Source organism: Pundamilia nyererei, unplaced genomic scaffold (assembly GCF_000239375.1).
Source record: "Pundamilia nyererei isolate P.nyererei 1_Seehausen unplaced genomic scaffold, PunNye1.0 scaffold00343, whole genome shotgun sequence".
Classification (NCBI taxonomy): domain Eukaryota; kingdom Metazoa; phylum Chordata; class Actinopteri; order Cichliformes; family Cichlidae; genus Pundamilia; species Pundamilia nyererei.
Genome location: NW_005187744.1, coordinates 344817 through 364901, shown reverse-complemented (window position 1 = coordinate 364901; position 20085 = coordinate 344817). Strand labels below are relative to the sequence as shown.

Sequence of the window (20085 nt, the reverse complement as noted above, 5' to 3'; positions counted from 1 at the left end):
CAGCCCACATAATGACGTGATGAAATATTGTTAAAAATTATTGTTCAAAAAATTATTCAATATGAAGGCAATAGACAGAGTGTTACAGGCATAGGCCTTAAGAATGTAGCCTCATAGGCAGTGTAGCCCAGTTGTAAGTAAGCTATTAAGAGTCGACTGTAGACTCGCCTCTCTCTGTCTCTCAATAGCAAAGTTGGCCTAGACAACAAAGTAAAGCTAGTTTTCGGCTACGAACTCGACACGAACCCGACATATTAGCCAGAGGTCCCTTTACTACGGTTCGGAGCTGTGGACCTGTTTTATATCCGCGCGATTAGTTTTCTATACGAGATCGCTGCAAAAAGTGCAGCCTTACCTAATGTCCACCTACTGTTACTCATTTATATTAAGATTTAAACATCTAGTTGTTATTGGTATGGCGAGTAACCTTCAGTAATAGTAATAAATCACACAGCAATATGTAGTCATGTATCATGTAGTTGTAAAAAGCATGATAATATATTAAGTAATCCAAAGTATTCAGAATATATTACTCTCATTGAGTAACGTAATGGAATACGTTACAAAATACATTTTGGGGCATGTATTCTGTAATCATGTAATCTGTAGTGGAATACATACACCTTCCCAACACTGCTTATATGTTTATAAATTTGTGAATCTACATATTTTGATGTATTTTTGACAGAACGCTGAGACACTGAGTGAGAGTGTATCTTGGTGTAACTTCAATTTGTACAATCTGTATAATGCATAATGGTAAAGTTCTCATGATCCAACAATCTGAATCACAAAGATCTTAAAATAAAGACTTTGTTATTTTCCTCCTGGGGTAGCCAAAGAGCCTGGAGCATTATCTGAGTCAGGAGGAACCTCGACTGCTAAACCATCTGAAGAACAGCGGAGCCCTGCATCAGCTACCCTACAACCTCTGGTTCAGATGCTGCTTTGCTGGCTGCTTGCCTGAATCCAGTCTGCAAAGGTCAGTTAACTGTTCACTCCAGAAGCTGCTCATTTCACCATCTTTGGATTGAGCCAACAAAACAAGGGTAGCTGCATTCTCATAAGCTAAAGGGCATTCTTGCATTTCTTTAGCATGGAGTCATGGCAGCATGGCAGAAAACTTTTATATAGGGTTCCACATTGTGTCTTACTCAGAAGGCTGCCGGCCATCTTTTCTTCATCAACCAAAGTCACAATTTACAAAGAATGGCATGGCTCAACAAGCCGTGTAGCAATAGCTGACTCTACCCAAAAGTCCATCTACAGGAACTGTTGAGTTTGTCGATTTCAGTGTTAATGAATAAGCAAACATTGTCAGCATAAAGGTGCATGAAAGCTGCACTTTGTCCGGATTGTCTTAACTGTTTGTCAAAGCGCTCTGTTACTGTGTCATAGAGGTCACCTGAAGGCCAATTCATGGTTTCCACATTCTCAAGGGTTTGTGGAGTGTAGCCGAAAATTTACTTCCAGCATAAAATGGATTTTTGTGTTGAGGACAGATTACACAGATTTTGGAGGTACTTTCTTATTTATATACAATTTATTTACAGACCCAGAGAATAATGAAACACATTGAACAAATTCCATAGCTCTTGGCTCACCTTGGGAATAATCTCCACTATCCTACAGCCTTAATTAGTAAATGTGAAGTGACAGCCAGTCTTTTTAAAGCATGTGAAGTATTAAAAAAAACTTCTAGCAATTGTATTAAATTTATGTTTATCAAACTTTAACTTTAAGTGTGCTCTAGGACGTGCTGGGTAGTATGTTGGTTCTTTTATTGGTCTGATTGTGGTCTTCCCTTGTCTTTAGGGTGTGGGACAAGGTGATCAGTGGCTCGTGTAAGATCCTGGTATTTGTGGCCCTGGAGATCCTGCTCAGCTACAAAATTATTTTGATGGGCATCAACCGGCCAGAGGGCATGGTCAAATTCTTGTGCAATGTAAGTATAAGAGACACCTGTGTCTCACAGTATGGGTCCAACAATACCTGGATGCTGATAAACAATAAACACTCCAGCCTTGGTTTTTGAGTTAGTACAGTAAATCAGATGCAGATACAGCAGTTACAGTTGGCAGGATTTGTAGGCTTTTTTCTGATGATATAATTTTGGATGAAATAACATTAAGATAAAAAGAATGTACAGGCGATTAGTTGTTCCTAGTTAATATTGTGCTAGCCTAATTTGGCCTCAATTAACATGCCCAAAATCTGCAAATTCATTTTTGGATAATTAACCAACATGTTTTAAATACACAAGTGAGTTTGATTGATGTGCACTAATAAATTTTATTTAATTTTTTAAAATATCTTACTTTATAAAAATGCAGTTCTGCAAGTGTGTGTTGCTAACTTCCAGCTCTGTGATCCATTATTTCTGTAAAACAAAACAAACAAACAAGCAAACTGTCCACTGGAGTCAATGGAGATGATCGGACTCTTACCAGTCGGGTGCTCTGATTCGACCCATTCAAGCAGACGTTGCAGGTTCTGGTTGTGACTGAATGACACTTAGAATGTATAGAATGAGTGAACACATTTTTTTAATAAATCTTTTTCCTTGTGCTGTAGTTCAGAAAGGTGAGAGACATCAACTGGTGCACTGCCAAAACACCTGCTGCAGTGTCAGAATGTAGATGTAAGACTAAACTGATAGCACTTGTTTGGGTCACTGGGTGTATTCAACTGAACGAGTCTCATGGTGAACTGGACGTCCTTGACCCTAACAGGACAGATAGATGTACAGTTGGACCCCTACGTTGTAGCTTTTCAAATCCAGACACATATTCTCTCCTAGCATGTGCTTTGTATGATATTTCCCTTCAATCTCTCTTCCAGATACCGCAGGAGAACACAGATGCCATTGTCACTAAAGCCATTGATTTGTGGCATAAGTACTCCGGCACCCTGATCCATGCTATATAGCAACACGGAGCCAGACAAGGAAAATATCTGGAACCAGAAGTAATCTTCTTTCCTGAAATCCACCTGGACTCGCAATGCTTCACTAAGACACTGCGGCACTCGCCGTCCACGGGGCTTTGTCTCTGCGTAACTGAACTGAACTGAAAACTCATCATGGCTGCTTTTGATAAACCATGGGGACCCTTTTCATACTGTTGATTTTCCAGGTTTCCCCTGCGACTCTGGCAAACCATTCTGGTGAAAGAGACTTGAGTTGGTGGTGGGTTGGGGGAAAAAAAACAGACGAGGCTGTAACTTATTATTTTTTTAATAAGTTTCTTTCTTTAAGAAACTGCATACATCATAGAAGACTCACAATAAATTAATACCCACATGCAGGTCTTTCTGCTTTACAAAAGAACATTTGAAAATCCTTTTAATTTATGTACATCCTCTTAGAATTCTGAGAAGAGTTTTCTCAAAACATTTTTTAAACGCGTACAAGTGACAGTAATATTACTGACTCTTGCATACGCACACACTCAGATACACAATCATAACCCACGCAGCTTGTTCTCACCAATAACATGGTAAAAACCTCCAATTCATGGACCCAATCTTAAGTGTAAACCATTAAAAAGGGAGAGAAAAAAAGGCAAATAGTAAGGTGGCAGGATTGACACGTTTCGTACCAAAAAGGCTCATGTCAGACAATAAAAGGTGAAATGCAAACACAGTCCTTCTTGTAATTCAGCAGAGAGCTCAGTAACATTTTACTGTGTCTACAGATAATATTCTGTATCAAATAAACAAGGTTATTTGGCAACTTTGAAATCCCTGTAAACACGCCTGTAGGCACAGTGACACAGTGGGTTACTGAACTCTTGATACTCGTCACTCCAGAATTCTCCATTCAAGGTGACGGCTTTCACAACAGGTCAAGTTGCTTTGGTTTAAAATGGGAATCTGAAGTTTGAAAAGTGTTTGAACACTCGAATGCAGCCCACAACTAGATTGATGTAAAAGAGAGAATCTGACATTATTGCTCAGTGGATTGATGTGAAAGTGTTTGGAGACAGGAATTTCCTTTTGTTGTAGAGAGCACTCTTGGACTTTGATTAGAATTTTAGGGCAATTTGGCTTAAGCTTCAGCTGCCTGCAATAGTACACACTTGTGGAATGTTTTCATGCCTCTGGCAAAGAGAAATGATTACTGAGATGTCATACGTGGAGTAAAATCAAGCTAACACAAGCATACTCAAAGGAAAAATTCTGCCCGATGAAAATATGGTACAGGCATGAAAACAGTGAGAGTGAAATAAAGACCCTGTGTTTCATCTTTTACCGTCCCCATCCTGTAAAATTGGCACAGATTCTGTGTTGGACCTCCAGGAGCCTTGTTTAAAAAAAGAAAAGAAAAAAGAAGTGCTGCAAAGTAAAGATATCACCATCTCTTCATCATAAAAAAAATACAATTAAAAGCTTTTGAATATCAAGAAGTCACCAAAATCTCCACAGAGGGGAGACAGTCGTTGATCCGTCCATCTCAGTGTTTTTCTCCCGTTTCCTGTAATGGCTCAAACTTGTGTGATGAAGCCAGTTCGAAGTTGATGTTGGAAATCTGTAGCAGTCTGAACACTTGAGACTTTAAGGGATTTTAAAAACATGGCTGAGGTCTCTGAGCCGACTTACGGCCTGTGAAACCTGTAGGAAGAAACCAGGAAGAGAAAATGAGCATGTTTGAAGAAATGTTCTTTATTCTGACACAATGAAATTATCTAAAAGGAGACAAAGCAGTCAGAACATCCTCATCTGACCTCCAGCATCAACGAGGCCTTTTCTTCCAGAGCACTGCTGCTCACTGGATATTTTCGCTTTCTCAGACCATTCTGTGTAAACTACAGAGATGATTGTGCAGGAAAATCCCTGAAAATCTGAACTACTCGTAGCAGCCTGTCTGGCACCAACCATTTAAAGTTATTTAATAAACTACTTCATTCATGAGCTTGGAAGTTCAATCTTCAACGTCCTTTGTCCAACGTATCCACTATCCCTCCTATAAAGATGTCAAAACCATCTCAGCTGCAGAGTAATTTGTCGATATCCTGCTAGGTAGACTAAAATTCAAAGCTAGGTTCTACCCCTAGGTGCAGATAACTAAAAAAGAATTTATATAAATGGCCGAAGGAAGACTCAAGGGATTTGGCTGATCGTACCCCGGGTTCAGATTGTAAGCGACGAGACTCATTCAGGATGTTTGATGGCTACGACAGCTGCAGCGAGGAGTCCACCAGCAGCGCTGGGTCAGATGACAGTGAGGATGAGGTGGCACCCTCCATCCCTGCTAGTCCGCCTTTTTTCAAGAACGTTGGACAAGTCTACACCTACCCTGATGGAAAGGCTGGAATGGCTTTTTACTCCAAAACCAAGAGTTTGTACAGTGTCCCCTGTTCTAGGGAGTTATTCTTCAAATTTGTAAGAAGCTAGCATCTTGGCAAGACTCCAGGCCAAACCAGCAACAAAAAAGGCCAACATGGTGAAGGCCCCTGTCAACTTTTTCAAGCATGGCCCCATGGGAAGCCTTGCCTCCAATTTTGTCTCCAAGAAACTCAGCTTGAGCTTTCCCTCTGATATGCTCGCTTCTAATCCTGTCCAGTCTGGCCACTCCCAAAGAAAACCTCAACATATTTAACTCTGACACCTCCAACTCAGCCTCCTGTCTTTTTGTCAGCACCACCATCTCCAAACCACACATCATAGCAGATCTCACAGTGTGTAAGAGCACAGCTCCCCCTCTTTTCTGCCATTGCTCTCGAAAACTGAGAGTAGGGGAGACAAAAGAAGAAGCCAAAAAACCCAAATGACGAATTAGAATTTTTCACTGAGCAAATATTTGACAGGATACCCTGAAAGGAAAACCTTCACTTCCAGTCAGCCTATATTTTTAATGGCAACACCAGATTTTAGCACCTGTGACTTCAGCATGATTCTACCAGTATGTTAACACCTCTGCTGGTTTACTTGCAAAGTAGGAGATATTGCATTTGCGTCAAAAAAACAAAAACAAAACAACAACTAGGAAAGTAATTTGAAGATTTCACACTTGGCTGCTCATAATTATGGGCTTAACAATCTGGAGGCAGCGCAGCATGGTACAGCTACAGCTGACAACGTGAGGCTTTAGCTGATAAAGGCTGAGGCAGCTATAAAAGTGTAATCGCACTTCTTAAAACTACTGCTGTCCATAGCAGAACTCCACCATGACCTTTACTTTGGCACCTTCCCCAACACACCTCATTTAACAAAAAAGCAAAACAAAGAGTGCTTTGCAGTTTCGTAAGGCAGCTCATTAGCTGTTCTGTGCAACTTTTCCATACCTGGTCAAATGACGGCTCGACTCATGCACCTCCATCTCTGTGCTTTTAAACTCATTTAGTTCCTTTCTAATGGCAGCCTGAACAAAGAAACACACACTTAGATAAAGCACACTAGTACAGATTACTTGAATCCAGTCTTTGTGAGAAATGAACCTTATCTGTAGCTGTTAGCCGAGTCCACGGCTTGTCTGCTCTCCTGTCGTAGTCCTGAGCCTCGGCGACCTCCACGTAGTCACTGAAGCGGATGAGGATCTTCGCCTCTCTCAGCTCCTCGACTGTGGGTCTCTGGCTGAGCTGAAAGGTGGATGAACAGATGGGTGCTGTCCAATCAGCATTAAGTAACTTGTGCTCCTCAGTACAGTTAACTTTGTCTTTTGTACAGTTTTGTACAATTTTATAAAAAACTTCCCCTTTTTTTAATACCAGACCTTACATCCTTACATTCTTACGAACCAGGAGGGTAAGTGGCAGCCAGGTGCTGCAAATCAGGTGCACCCGATTAATTAATTATCAGTAAGTGTAAGGATGTCTACAAACACAGAGGTTTTTGTAGTTTGCTGGTCTGGACTTTCAGGTGTGTACAGACAAGGACAAAATGATTAGCCCCAACTTACAGATTTCAATTTTTTGATGTGCTTTACCTTTATAATTCTTAAAACACATAAAATCATTAAAACTGCGGGTTGCTGTCCAATTTACACACAGTATAAAAACTTCAGCCAGAGTTTGAGCTGTAACTTGGGAAAGCATCATGCATCAAACGAAATCAGTTTACATGAGAAAAAAATGTCTATGGTTACTAAGGAGCAGATAGACATACAATGTTATCACAGTGTCAAGAACTGGAGTGAGAAATTTATTGAAATTCAAAGCCACAGAGCACATAGCAAGCCTGGCAGAGGTAGGAAGTGAACGACTTTAAAGACTCTGGAAAGAAAACTAGTGAGAGATCTGCCTGATCCTCAGAACAACTGCCAACAAGTGACCAACTTAGCCAAGTGAGGAACTGTTGATACTTCAGTGCGTCTGGAACTGGGAGTCTAGTCAAGGAATCATGAGGAAAGAAGGATATATGAAGATTTTCAAAGAAAACCTCAAACAGCAGCAAAACTGGATCTGCACCAGTGCTTTGTTTTCCAACACAACAACCCAAAATACATGTCACTCCTGTGAAGATCTACCTCCAGAAGACTGAAATGAAAATTACTGACTGGCCTGCACAAAGCCCTGACTTGAATCTCATTGAAAATCTGTGTGGTGAACTGAAGACCAACAAATCTGGAGGAGCTTGAGAGATTCACCAAAGAAGAATGACCTGGGATTGCTCAGAAGATGTGTGAGACTTGTTGAAAACTACAACTCAGTTCAATTTTATTTATATTCACCAAATCACAACAAATGTTGCCTCAAGGTGCTTTACATTGTCGAGGAAAGACCCTACAATAATACAAAGAAAACAGAAAACCTCAACAATCATGCGGCCCCCTGTAAGCAAGTGCCTTGGCTACAGTGGGAAGGAAAAACTCCCTTTTAAGAGGAAGAAGTCTCCAGCAGAAACAGGCTAAGGGAGGGAGTGGCCATCTGCCACAGCAGGTTGTGGTCAGGAGAGGAAGACATGACAAAGATGATTAAATGATTAAACACAGAGTGGTGTACAACCACGTAGTGAGTGAATGACTGTAGGCTGTTTTTAAAAGGATACACAGCTGATTGTTAGCATCAGCTAATAACTTTCAAATTCAAATTCACCCCCAGCTCAGACGGTGAAATACTTGGATACATTGTAAAAAACCCAGGAACTACATCTCAGACTCTACAGGCCTCAATTAGCATGATAATGCTAAAATGTATGTCAGAAGAAAAAGCCTGAACAAGTATGGCTTGTTTGGAAGGATTGCTGGGAGAAAACCTCTCCTCTCTTTAAAAGAACTTGTGGAACAATGGAAGTAGAGATGTTTGGAGAAAAGCAAACACATCATATCAGCACACACCAACAGACCAGAACTTCAGTCCATGGCGGTCACACTAAAACAAACACACAGATTTATGTGCTCGATAATCAGAATGACTGTTGCTGTATGGTGGATCATCAGATATACTCTAATTTGACGTTTACTGTGTCAGGTGTTCTTTATTATTCAGTAACATGTGACTGCGATGGAGACGATCTAAGACACACACAAAAACTACTTCTCAAAGGGGTGCAGTCTGAAGAGCGGTAGGTTAGTCTCCAAGGCAACCATGTTCATATTTCTAGTTGGGGTTATGAACCATCTCAGCACTGATTGATCAAAGACACGCTGTCCACATCTTCTTTGCCTTTACCTTTCTCGACAGATGCCTCTTGATCTCCCTCTTCTCCTCCTGCTCCTCCAGATCATTTCGAGCTGCAGGAAACCGCACAGAAAGCACACACACTCACACACAAATCATTTTTATCTGTAGTTTTTTTTTCTCTTTTTCCTTCATGTTATGCAAAGTGACTTACGTTTCAGAATGTTCCTCTGTTCTAGCTCCTCTGCTGTCGGCCTTTGACTCAACCGTCTGAATAAAGGGAAGGAAAGCATCTATTTTAGGAAAGCTATTTTTATATGATTTTAATGTTTATTCGTGCAAGCTTTCAGATCATGCTTATTGCTCTCGACATATGCAAAAAGAGATTTTACTCTTGTGGACAGAAGAGCTGGCTGTGCACGGGAAGTCTTTTTTTTCTTATGAAGCAGTATTTTGTGAATTTATTGAGTAGGTACTGACTCAGAGGCACTGGAATAGCAGGATGACAGATAGTGACTGAGAACAGGAGGATAAGAAGCAGAAAAGTTGCCAAAAACCCTCCAAAACAACAAAAAAAAGAAAAAAGAAAAAAAAAGAGGTGGACAGTGCAGAGAGGCTCAAAACATCAGCCAGAGGAAGATAAAGATAAAGATGATTCCTCCAGAGCCGGCTAACAAAACAATACCAACTAATGTTAAGATGTGGAGTTCATTAAGTAATACAAGCAGTTGCACACTACAAGTTGTCCTAATATTATAAAAACCTATTAAGTGGGACCAAAGAGCACAATGAATATGTAGGGTAATGCCCCCGGCCATATATTACAGCGAGTGGTTATAGAAGATGGATATTTACTGCAGTAATGATGTAGCTAAGTACTGTGTGTGTGCTTTAGATTTTAGATAAATTTTAGTACATTTCATACATTTCTGTATATAAAATGTGGACTTGCCACTATGATATCAAACAATATTAGAGTAGAATTTTGCAACAGCATGGATTGTGATAGAAATATAACCAAGATGAACTATTTTTTGCGACTGAAATTAGCTACATGGGCTGTAAACATGGTTAGTTTTGCTAGCGAGGCAACCTCTGGTCGTGAAGGAAAAATGCTTGTTCCCAACTGGTTGGTGAAGGTTGATGTCAGTCACTGAGAAAATGACTTCTAACACAGACATACAGACCAATCAGTGAGCCCCTGGCCACCACCTGTCGTTAGAGGAAAATGTGTAGTCTCCAGCCGGCTGGCAAAAGCCTCTTTATGATTACTTTGGTCACCAGCATATTGCTGCAGTCATAGTTTGAATGGAAGTGACGGACTTGTCTATAAAGACTGACAAGCTGCTCTTTGAGCTGCAGTGGAGCTGTGAAAACACAAACTGGAAATGAAAACTGGTAAAATAGGATTGTTTTCAGCGACAAGCTAAAGCGTTCTAAAAAATTTACAGGGCTCCTCTTGGCAAAGCAAAGTGTTTGGCACAACCTGATTCTGCTAGCTAAAGCTGTTGTACAGGACAGGGTAAAAAACAAGAAGAACTACAGGCAACCCTGGATATTTCCTAGCTACCAAAGTAATCACTCAGTTTTCTCACAGGTTTTTGCAACCGGAAGAAACAGGAAGCACTACTAACGACTCAGGGAATACTCGCATTTCCCAAAAAACGGTGGTTGTGTCACGTGTGATGTGATATGATGGACAACTCTTGAGCAGTGGGCATTTTTATTAGAAACCTCATTAAAAGTTTGGAACTTTAAAATAGGACTAGATGTGACCTCAAGTGGCCATTCATGGAACTGTAGCCTTTAGCATTTCTGCACTGGCTTAAGTTGCCACTTGGCACAGTAAGAATGATTCAAATGTTGTGTGATGATTTTGACAACATTTTGTGTCTGTACACATCTAATGTAGCCTGCACTCACCTTTACAGTCACGACACTATTCTCTTTTTTCCGTTTTATTTTGTTTTACACCCCCTGGGATGACGCAAAGCAGAGATGGAAAGATTAATTTCCATCTCTGCTTTGCGTCATCCCTTCTTCTATCATCTGCTCCTTGCAGCAGCCAGGTCGCCTCTATCACAGCTCGCATGGGTTGAAACACTTTGCAGGTGACTCGATGTGCATGTGATGAGCGATGTGGGCGTGTGTACCGCTCCTCCGAGTGGCTCGGTGCCACATCAGCATGTGTGCTCTTAAGTCGGAAGCTCACCTCGTCAGTTTGGTGGCCGTCTGTTGCCGGGATTCGAGCCGCTCCTGGTCCGAATGCAGTGGCAGGATGTTCTTCTCCTCCAGCTCTCTTTTGGATGGACGGTTGCTCAGCTTGATGGCCAGAGAGTCTTTTCGTAAGACCTTCATGGCCAGTGTGCCTTTATTGAACATATTGGCAGAGGAAATCGTATCAAAGTTAAGCAGATTGAGGCTGTCGCAGCCTCCCAGTAAGAGGCACACAGTATAGATCTTCTTCTGCAGTAAATATTTTTGTAATTCTCATTAATGTACACGTCTCTGTCCTCTTTATTGTTTTTCAGGGTTTCAATGTAACCTTGAAGACCATGGTGGGTGTAAGCCAAATTTTAATAAAGACAAAAAGATGCTTACTTGTAAACAGTGTATCATCCTCATCCTCTTCTTCGTCTTCCTCCTCCTCCTCATCTTCCTCCTCGTCTTCCTCTTCCTCCTCTTCCTCATCCTTGTACATGCCCGGCAGGTCCTCGTAGTCTGCCTCGTTAGGGAGGTTCTCTTTGTCATCGTCGCACTCGATCATCACCGTGGGAACGGTGTGCATCATGGAGCTGCAGTTTCAGAATGAAATGGTAAACGTGTCACACAAACATATTCACACATACACGTTCACTGCTGTGTGAAGTAAGGGTTATGGTTATGTCTGAAGGCCTCTACCATTATGGCATAGACAGCCTCAATGACTACAGACCTGTAGCCCTCTGTAGTCCTGAAGTACTTAGAGCAGATAGTGTCTCAGCACATCAGAGACTGCTACCCCCTGCTTTGACCCCCACCAGTTTGCTTACAGAGCAAATCCACATAGGATGTCATCACCATCACCCTTCACAGAGCGCTGAGCCATCTGGAGAACAGGAAGAGCTACGCAAAGATGCACTACAGCTCAGCATTCAACACCATAATGACAGACATCTTCATCCCCAAACTGGACCACCTTCAGATTCCCTATTGGAACCTGCACGATGGTTGGGCTCATCTCTGATATAGATGAGACGGCGTACAGGGTGGAGGTAGAAAACCTGTCCACTGGTGCTCAGAAAAAAACCTGAAGCTGAACATCCTTAAAACAAAACAACTCCTAATGGGCTTCAGGAAGCACAGACCGGTCCACTCCCCTCTTATTATAAAAGGAGAATGGGTGGAATCTGAGAAAGAATAACCTGAGGCTGATGCTGGTCTTCCTCCACTCCTGAGTGGAGCGCGCGCTCTGGATTTTTGGAACGCAGGAGCCACTACTGAGAACAGAAAGGCTGCGCAGAGGTTAATTAACACTGCCCAAAAAAAATTATTGGCTGCCCTGTCCCTCCCCCATCATCCGATCCTTCCCTCCTGCCCCTGGAAGATTGGGTGATGGTCTCTTGGGATGGGATCACAGGTGACCCCGTGGACCCTGCTCACCACCTGTTTGACCAGTTGCCCTCTGGTCAGTGCCTCAGGTCAATGAGGTCACACACCTCATTGACCTGAGGCACCTGTTAAAAAACATTCTCCCCCGACACCCCACCCCTGCCCACCCACCTCACCGATCTGAGCCATGGTCTGAGTAACCCTCATCACTCAGTCCACTCACACACCGACTCTAATTCAGACTGTGAATAGACAGACTAAATAGTGATACTTAAACAGACAGTGCAAAGACAAGTCTTTTCTTTGCACTACCTCCAAGCACTTTGCTCTCCAATGTGTGCCTCTCTATTGTTTTGTATGTATTCCTCTAGACCAGGGGTAGGCAACCTTTTTGATGACGAGTGCCATCTAAAGTTTCCTCAGAAGTCAATGTGCCATATTAACAGTTGCTGCGCTGAGCGGAGAGCTCAAATTTCAACATCGCTTGAAAAAACTGACAGCTAGCAACGTCCCTCTCACCAGTAGGCTAAGTGATTTTTAGCCAATTACAAGTTGAATCTGGTAGTCGGGGTTGTTAGCTAAGATGCCGTCATTAAGAAGTGGTACAACTAATGTGTCTATGCGAGCTAATTTGCGATGTGCACCACTGGCCCGGCCATTTATTTTTTAATGCACCCTCTCAGATTAATTCACTGCGTGTCGTGCCCAGGGCTGGACTGGGACATTTTGACTAGAGACCGGCCCACCAGGTATTATAAGAAAAGCCATAAAGCCTTTGAATGAAAACAAACGCTGTTGTGACAGTGATGTACACTGTCTTGTTGGTATATGTATGATTTCTATACGTTGTACATCAGATAAAAACTTTGGTTGTAAGATTCAGATAATTATTTTTCAAAAGCTTGACATTTTAAATGAGAATAAGAAAGAAAAGTATTTCTTTGTGCCCCCCTTACCCTGTTAATGTCCTCCAGGTTTACAGCTGTGGCTCCAGCAAACATCAGCTGATACTAGAAATTAATATCAAATAAATTCTAACAACAGCTGATCAAGCTTAAACGCGCTGCTATTGTTTAGCGCGGAATCTGCTGGTTTCCTCTTTCTGGCGCAAAGTCAGCGATAAACAAAGGAGAGACGGGACTTGCGTCAGAAATACCGATCAGCTGATCATTGATCAGTTTCATGATTGAATGAGAGAAAAAGAGGCAGCTGACAGCGTAAAGGCGCAGGATAACTCCAGCTTTGTGTCTTTTTTCATCCTAGCTGAGGATGTGTTCCTTTTCAGCTCAATACGAATCGCGTGATATTTTCTCTGAATACGGGACGACTCCGTTTTTTACAGGACGGTTGGAAACTCTACTAATTAACCTTATGAGTAAAATAAAGTTCACTATCAGTAAAATCATAGCACCCACCCAGCTGTTTAGAAACTCCGTCATGTAAAGAGCTACACCTACTTTGAAGAAAAACATTTTTCTATGGAAAGACCAGAACTCAATCTAATCTTTTCTGAATGTGAATCCTTAAAATGCCCATTCAGGTGGGAGCAGATCATACACACTATTCTGGAGTCAGACACTCCATCCAAATCCAGAAAGACCTTTGAAAGCCAAACAGATGTTTCAATTTGTTTTTGTAAAAGGGATAGCTCTGCCTTACTAAAAAAAAAACAAAAAAAACCACACCTCCTATGGTTGTGTATGTGCTGCGCAGCCATATTCTTCCTAGACAACTGTCAAAAAAATAGGAATATTTCCCTATAAATTACACATTTGTGAATCTTAAAATGGCGTTGTGCTTTCCGTGGATGACTTTTGTGAGTTGGTGTGAAGGATTCCAACTCAGATCGTGATTCTATAGCAAAAGATCATCATAGTCACTGTAGGAGCTCTTAAAACATTCACCTTACACGTCTCAGAGTATCACAACCTAGCCTGGATAAATGGGAGGTCATCTGGCTTCTGGGTCAGTTGGATCTGCTTGGATCCCTGTGATGTAAATTTCTTCATCAGACAGTGAGCGAGGGTCCGTGTGGACATCAGCTTGCCTGTCTGTTTTTACATTACAACACACTACCTGTGTGCCTGGGCAGCGGACTTTAAAGAAGTATATAAAGAATGACAGCTGTCCATGTTCAGAACAGAGTAGCATCCAAGCTTTCAACTTGGTGCCAAGTCAACATACAGAGCCATCTGCTTTGGGAATAAGGGGGCCGACACTCTTCCCTACTTTTTGTGGCACGGGGGTTGGTGCTTAGCAAAGTTGCCCAGGGCTGGATTTAGTACAGAGGGGACTGGTGGATTAATCAATTGGCCTGTCTCAGTTTTGTAAAACTACTATATAATCAAACAATTTTTAAAAAAATCATTTTTGTAATTTTTTGTTTAGTCAAAAATATGATTGTCCCAGCTTCTTTATGTTACAGGCTCGTTCTAAACGATCAATTTAATGAGCCTTTTGACTTTTCTCTGATATTTTCTTGACTTTCTGGCCTCTGTGGTGTGATCCTCACCTCTCAAACCTCTGCATGGTGAGGGCCAGGGTTTTGTTCAGCTCCTCTATGATTCGGCTGGGCGGGTGGAGAGGAACAGGCAGGGTCCCGTACTGCAGTGAGTGTGCACCCATTGGAGCATGGCTGGGAGGGGCGGGGCACTTCTGGAAGGCGATAGAAGAGGGCTCCATGCTCCCTGCAGGTACGGAGATCATGAGCTTCTTCGGAGGTAGAGGAGGAGACAACTTAGCCGACATGCATGGCAACTTCACGGGGGCGCCGTCTGCACGAGGAGGTGGACGTGGGAGGATTAGGCACACGCGCACTAATGCGGTTGTGAGCACGCATGGAGACACACTCACCTGTAATGTGATTGGGTAGCCTGTTGAAAGGCTTGGGTGGCAGAGCGGGAGGTTGTTTGTGTAGCGTTGGAGGTCTGCAGAGGGTTGATTCAGCACCATCAGCCTGATATACGATAGACTTCTTTGTGGGCGGAGCCTGACTGGATTTCTGGGTGTGGTCCTGTTGAGCATCACTAGGCATTTGAAACTCCAGGGAGCCTGGGGGAAACAACAAAGGAGTCAGAGACCACTGTGAATCAAATACCTAAAGAGGTTTCAGTGGTTCTGAGGCTGTGCTGCCTACCTACAGCTGCTCCTGCTGCTCCCTCCATCAGCTCACTACCTTCAGACTCCGACAGGCTGGAGCCAAGCACCGAGGAACGACCATTCTCTATCTTCACCTCCTCCCGGATGGTCAGAGATGCACCATCTGCACAGAAAGATGCACATTGGTGTTCAAAAGTAGGTAAAAAATGAAAAAACAGAGCAAAGGATCTCCTTATGTAGCATTTTTTTCAAATTTTGCTTAGAGAAAATATGAATCACGTAACAGTGTAGTTTTCAAAGATAGATAGGGAGAAACACCCAGGTAGAGCAGCTGGATGTGAGGGAATGGTGGTAAGGATCAGACAGGCACACATATTCCTAAGCTCAGTCTTGTCATGATAAAGCTGACTGGTGTGCTGTAAGTAAACTTGTCACTGGATTTACTGACACTTAAAAAATGAGTTACAACTGTGCACAAGCTTGCGTGAGTCTTTGGTGCGCTGCAGCACTTAAACAGCACCACCCCACTGATGACAGAACAATGTGAGAGACTCAAACCAATCAAAGTGCAAGAGAAAAGGCATGAATCACAACTGAGAAGCTGCAACCGGAAAAATCTTACTTTACATTTGAATTTGAACCTAAAATCAAAATCAGGCCGCAAACAAAGAGAACAACTAATACTACAACACTGGCCACTTTCTTTCTCACCTTCGCTGTGTGGAGCCTCACCTTTCTCATAGACCTCCTTTAGGAGTCCCTTCTTGATGAGCTCCTCTCTGCTCTGGCGAGTGGACATCTTCCTCTCCAACACTGAGGGAGCACAGAGGAGGAGACGTCAGAAACGACTAGAACAGGAAGAAAGCTGCTGCGCTGGATGCTAACAGAGTTATCAGGATCGAGGAACGAGTCAGCTGCAGCAGCTGTTTCTTTGGACTTGCTGCTGCTTCCAGCACTGCTGCTGTGTGCCAAGGAAATATCATGTGACTGACCCTCTGAGCTGTGCGCACAAACACAACACTACCAGTTCACTGATCCTCTGACAGAGATGCCTACTCGCCTCCTCACTCCTAAACATTTCCCGTAAATAACACTTTTTCATTTTCTAGCATATCCAGCATGAGCTGTGAAAACGTATCTTTTCCAATGCCATTTTGATTGGTAGGGTTTGAGACAATATCAGTAAAGTGTTAGGGTGGGGGAGTTAATAAAAGCAATGTTACAATACTACAAGTCTTTTTTTTTTAAACCCTGACATACACTATATCTAATGAAGTCATTTAATGGCGTTTGTAATGCGTTTTTCTGTGTTGCTTTCTAACAGCTCAGTTTGGTAAACTGATATCTACACATCACCCACACACATAGTAATGCAGGATTATTGTCTAACTGATGCACTTTGTCTTATATAGCCTTTATGGAGCAAAAGTCTTGAACTACCCCGTGGAAAAGAGAAGCAACAATTTATTAAAACGCGCACAAACACACATGAAAATACAGTATTTAAGGCAAAAACTGAGTTTGTAAAATTGTAACGACCTTGAATGTCAGTATTTGGTAAAACCACCTTTATTCTTCAACAAAAGCTGAACTCTCTTAGGGCAGCTTTCTAGTGACTTCTCTTCTAGGAGTAACCCGTGAAGCTATTTTCTGAGTGGTTTCTGTCATATTTCAGGCTGTATATCACAAAATCACTGGGTTTTCATTAGATGTTAGCGAGCGTGGTCTCTGCCTATTCAGCTACCCATGAAAAACCCCCCAAAACAATTCTAATGGTCGTCAAACCACATCTTTATTTATGTATACACTGAGGTGTCAACACTCATTGTTAAGGGTATAGAGGCGCTGGTCTAATGCTGTCTTTATGGGAAAAAGCCTCGAGAAGTCTTCAAGAATAGTTCTTCAGGCTTTTTAAAGGACATTCAAAGCTCTTCTTTGGATGTTGCCCCCCCTTCTGTTCCGTTTCTGTTCCCACGTTGTTTGAGTCCAGGCTGTGGGGAGGCCAATCCATGACTGACAGTTCCATACAGGCATGCTTTTACTGGATTGGCAGTGTGTTCAGCTGTCATGCTGAAAATGAAGCAAAACAAATGCTCTCCATTCCAACGTTTCTTTGAGAATCACCTTGTTGATGCAATAATACTATTTTATGTCTGTCAAACGTTGTGTGATCTTTGATATGTTTCATAGATTCAGCTAAAGAAAGTGGAGAAAAAGTGCCCATGGATACAATGTAAAACTGGTTCCGTATATGTTGCCCCAGTGTCAATGTATTGTAGTCATAACTGTCTGTGTTTCCTACAGTAAACCCTATTCAACCCCACAGCTATATTTTTACTTGAAGCACGAAAATCTGGATAATCCAATGCACCTTGACTGCATGACAGCAGGGTGCAGCAAAAGCACACGGTACACGCAACGTGTAGCACCTGTGCGCACGTACACATGCTATAAAACGTATACTGTTCATTATCTGGGTGCAGAGAAGGGAGGAAGGTTTTCAGCAGGGTAAAAAAAAAAAGTGTAACTGCTGTGACAGCTGGGGGAACAGCTTGGCTGCAGGAAGCCTCTCTTCACCCCTCTGCTGCGTGTTTGCGTCGCTCAGTGAGAACAGGATGTAAAATGATTCAGCCAGCTGAGAAACAACAACAACAGCGGCTATTTCGGCATTCAAATCCAACACTTTCCTTCGCTTCACAGCTTAGTACTCGCTGAATATTGTAGCCCCGAGCCAGACATATGAAACTACTTTCAAATTTGCTCACTGCTTTGAATGAAGTGTTAATTCACTGTTAAAGAGACAACACGTCGGCTGGCGAACTCCATTTGAAGCTCACTTGTTGCTACGGCCAACATTAATGATCAATTCTTCCACAGCTGCTGTGTTGGCATCTCTGAACAGCAGTGGAATTAACAGCTTTCAGCAACAGCATTTAAAAAAAGTCAAGTATAAGTTCATTGTGTAAGAACACGAATACACTGATGTCTGGAATAGCAGTTTGGCTGATCCCAATGTTTATTGCATTTATGCATTTCATCACACCACCTGAGAAAAAGCACAAATTCAGTCATTCTGATTTATGAGGCTGGATCCCAAATATACAAGGGCACCAAAACTGAAAGAATACAAATCAGTTACTATGTTTCCGCTGTGCTGACTATTCTTTATCTGTAGAAAAGTCTTTATGATGAAGACGGAGCCTGTAACAGCTCACGAATTTGACTAAACAAGTGGGAGGTGACGTTTACCTTCTTGCTTCCAGCTGTTAGCAGAAGTCTTTCTTCTGAGTTTATTACATACCTGCAGAATCAGAAAGCAGCAGGATCCTCTATTGAGTGGATACACATGTGAGAGAGCAGCCTCATTAATGACTGACAGCAATGCCACTAATGAGGATCTAACAGCAAATGGAGTTTTGCACTTTTCTTGACACGGATGGGCTGTCACACAGGTCAGCCCATCCACGTCACAGGTCAAAGCTATAAGTTTGAACATCCTAGGTGACTTCCTTCGTGAGTTATCACATTCACAAGATTTTCAATAAACTTGACCTCTGACTTGAGGTCAAGGTCACTGAACTTCAAACTCCAGAGTTTTAGTGGATGCACCTATGGTATCAATTTGAAAATTAATTATTCTTCACTTGGATTTTAGAGCTAAATAAAGATGCTGCATTCATGGTCTAATGGAAATGTCCAGGATTCCAATCCAGCTACAAACCTTTGCATTCACATTATGTATACTTCCAAAATTGAATTCAGTGGACAAATGAAGGTTGATATGACTTGTTCCTGCTTAATATCTACATACAGCCATTCTTTGCTTATATGACGTATCAGACTATAATGACTGGACTCATGAAATCTCCCTGTGCATAGCCAGACACAACCATGCACAGTAGACTTTTGATGCTGACATTTTAAAGGACAGCGTCTCTCAAGGCTGTTGCTAGGTGTCAGAGATGGGAGTGAGGCAGAGAGGACAGAAAGGCGCAGAGCTGGCTGCCGACCTGCAGATGTGCTGTTTACAGAGTTTTGGTTCTCACCTGCAGACGTCTGCTTAAACTTCTCACTCTTCTTCTTCCTCCACTTCCAGGGTTTGAACAGACGACCCAGGGTGGCGAATTTGCTCCGCCGCCGGATGGGGGGCGTGTGCGTACCCGGTACCAGCGAATCAGAGCGCATCGCTGCCAACCTCTCCACTTCCTCAGCTGAAAAGACAACATTAACAAGCAGATAAACAAAATGCATAAAAACATTGTTTTTGTGGTTTTGACTCACTTAATTTTGCGCTTTTTATTCCAACGCTTAGCACAACAACGTATTTGTTCGGATATTTGGCGTTATGACGACTGACAGTTGGCATCTGGGTGACTGATATAGTCTGAGTTCTTTTTTAGGAAGAGTGTAGCACAAATTTGAAAACCTGATGCCTTCTCTCAGATAAACATCGCCATAAAAGGAAGACCTTCGGGTAATGACCCAAAAATTGTTTTTTCAAGAAATCATTCTGGATAATGATCTGATTAATGACCATTTTATTAAAGCCTCAGCCAGGTGGGCACAAAGTAAATGAGCTATTATTCTATAGCTTATTAACTGATAATGGGACCCTTTTAACCCACAGTTAAGTAGAACAGATGATCGCTGCTCTCTGCTTAAAATGTCAGAGGACATTTTCTGCCAGGGGGGTTTTGCATAATCAAGTCAGGTGAAGCTTATTTGGATCGCTTTCAATCACAGCTAATGTGTCAGGTGGCCACAGCAGCAGAAACCTTATGTAAGAAGGAGGAGAGAAAAACTTGGACAGAGAGGAGTTAGCCAGCTACAACACAGA

At 42.3% G+C, this 20085-nt stretch overlaps 2 protein-coding genes across 3 annotated transcripts in view; one reads left to right on the top strand and one right to left on the bottom strand.

Moving 5' to 3' along the window:
• dspb (desmoplakin b) overlaps positions 1-4791 on the top strand; it is a 38511-nt gene extending 33720 nt beyond the window's left edge. The window contains exons 25-27 of the mRNA XM_005752074.2: positions 837-982; positions 1816-1945; positions 2842-4791. Coding sequence (XP_005752131.1) covers positions 837-982; positions 1816-1945; positions 2842-2928 — 363 coding nt within the window. The 3' untranslated portion in view covers positions 2929-4791. The remainder of the gene's footprint in view (positions 1-836; positions 983-1815; positions 1946-2841) is intronic.
• Positions 4550-20085, bottom strand: part of phactr1 (phosphatase and actin regulator 1) — a 46095-nt gene continuing 30559 nt past the window's right edge. For both annotated transcript variants that reach the window (XM_005752068.2, XM_005752067.2), the window contains exons 2-13: positions 19295-19459; positions 15981-16061; positions 15286-15411; positions 15003-15200; positions 14662-14923; positions 11160-11353; positions 10771-10927; positions 8773-8828; positions 8610-8671; positions 6438-6578; positions 6285-6361; positions 4550-4611 (exon numbers count right to left, since the gene is read on the bottom strand). In XM_005752068.2, the coding sequence (XP_005752125.1) occupies positions 4596-4611; positions 6285-6361; positions 6438-6578; positions 8610-8671; positions 8773-8828; positions 10771-10927; positions 11160-11353; positions 14662-14923; positions 15003-15200; positions 15286-15411; positions 15981-16061; positions 19295-19459 (1535 nt within the window). In that variant the 3' untranslated portion in view covers positions 4550-4595. The remainder of the gene's footprint in view (positions 4612-6284; positions 6362-6437; positions 6579-8609; positions 8672-8772; positions 8829-10770; positions 10928-11159; positions 11354-14661; positions 14924-15002; positions 15201-15285; positions 15412-15980; positions 16062-19294; positions 19460-20085) is intronic.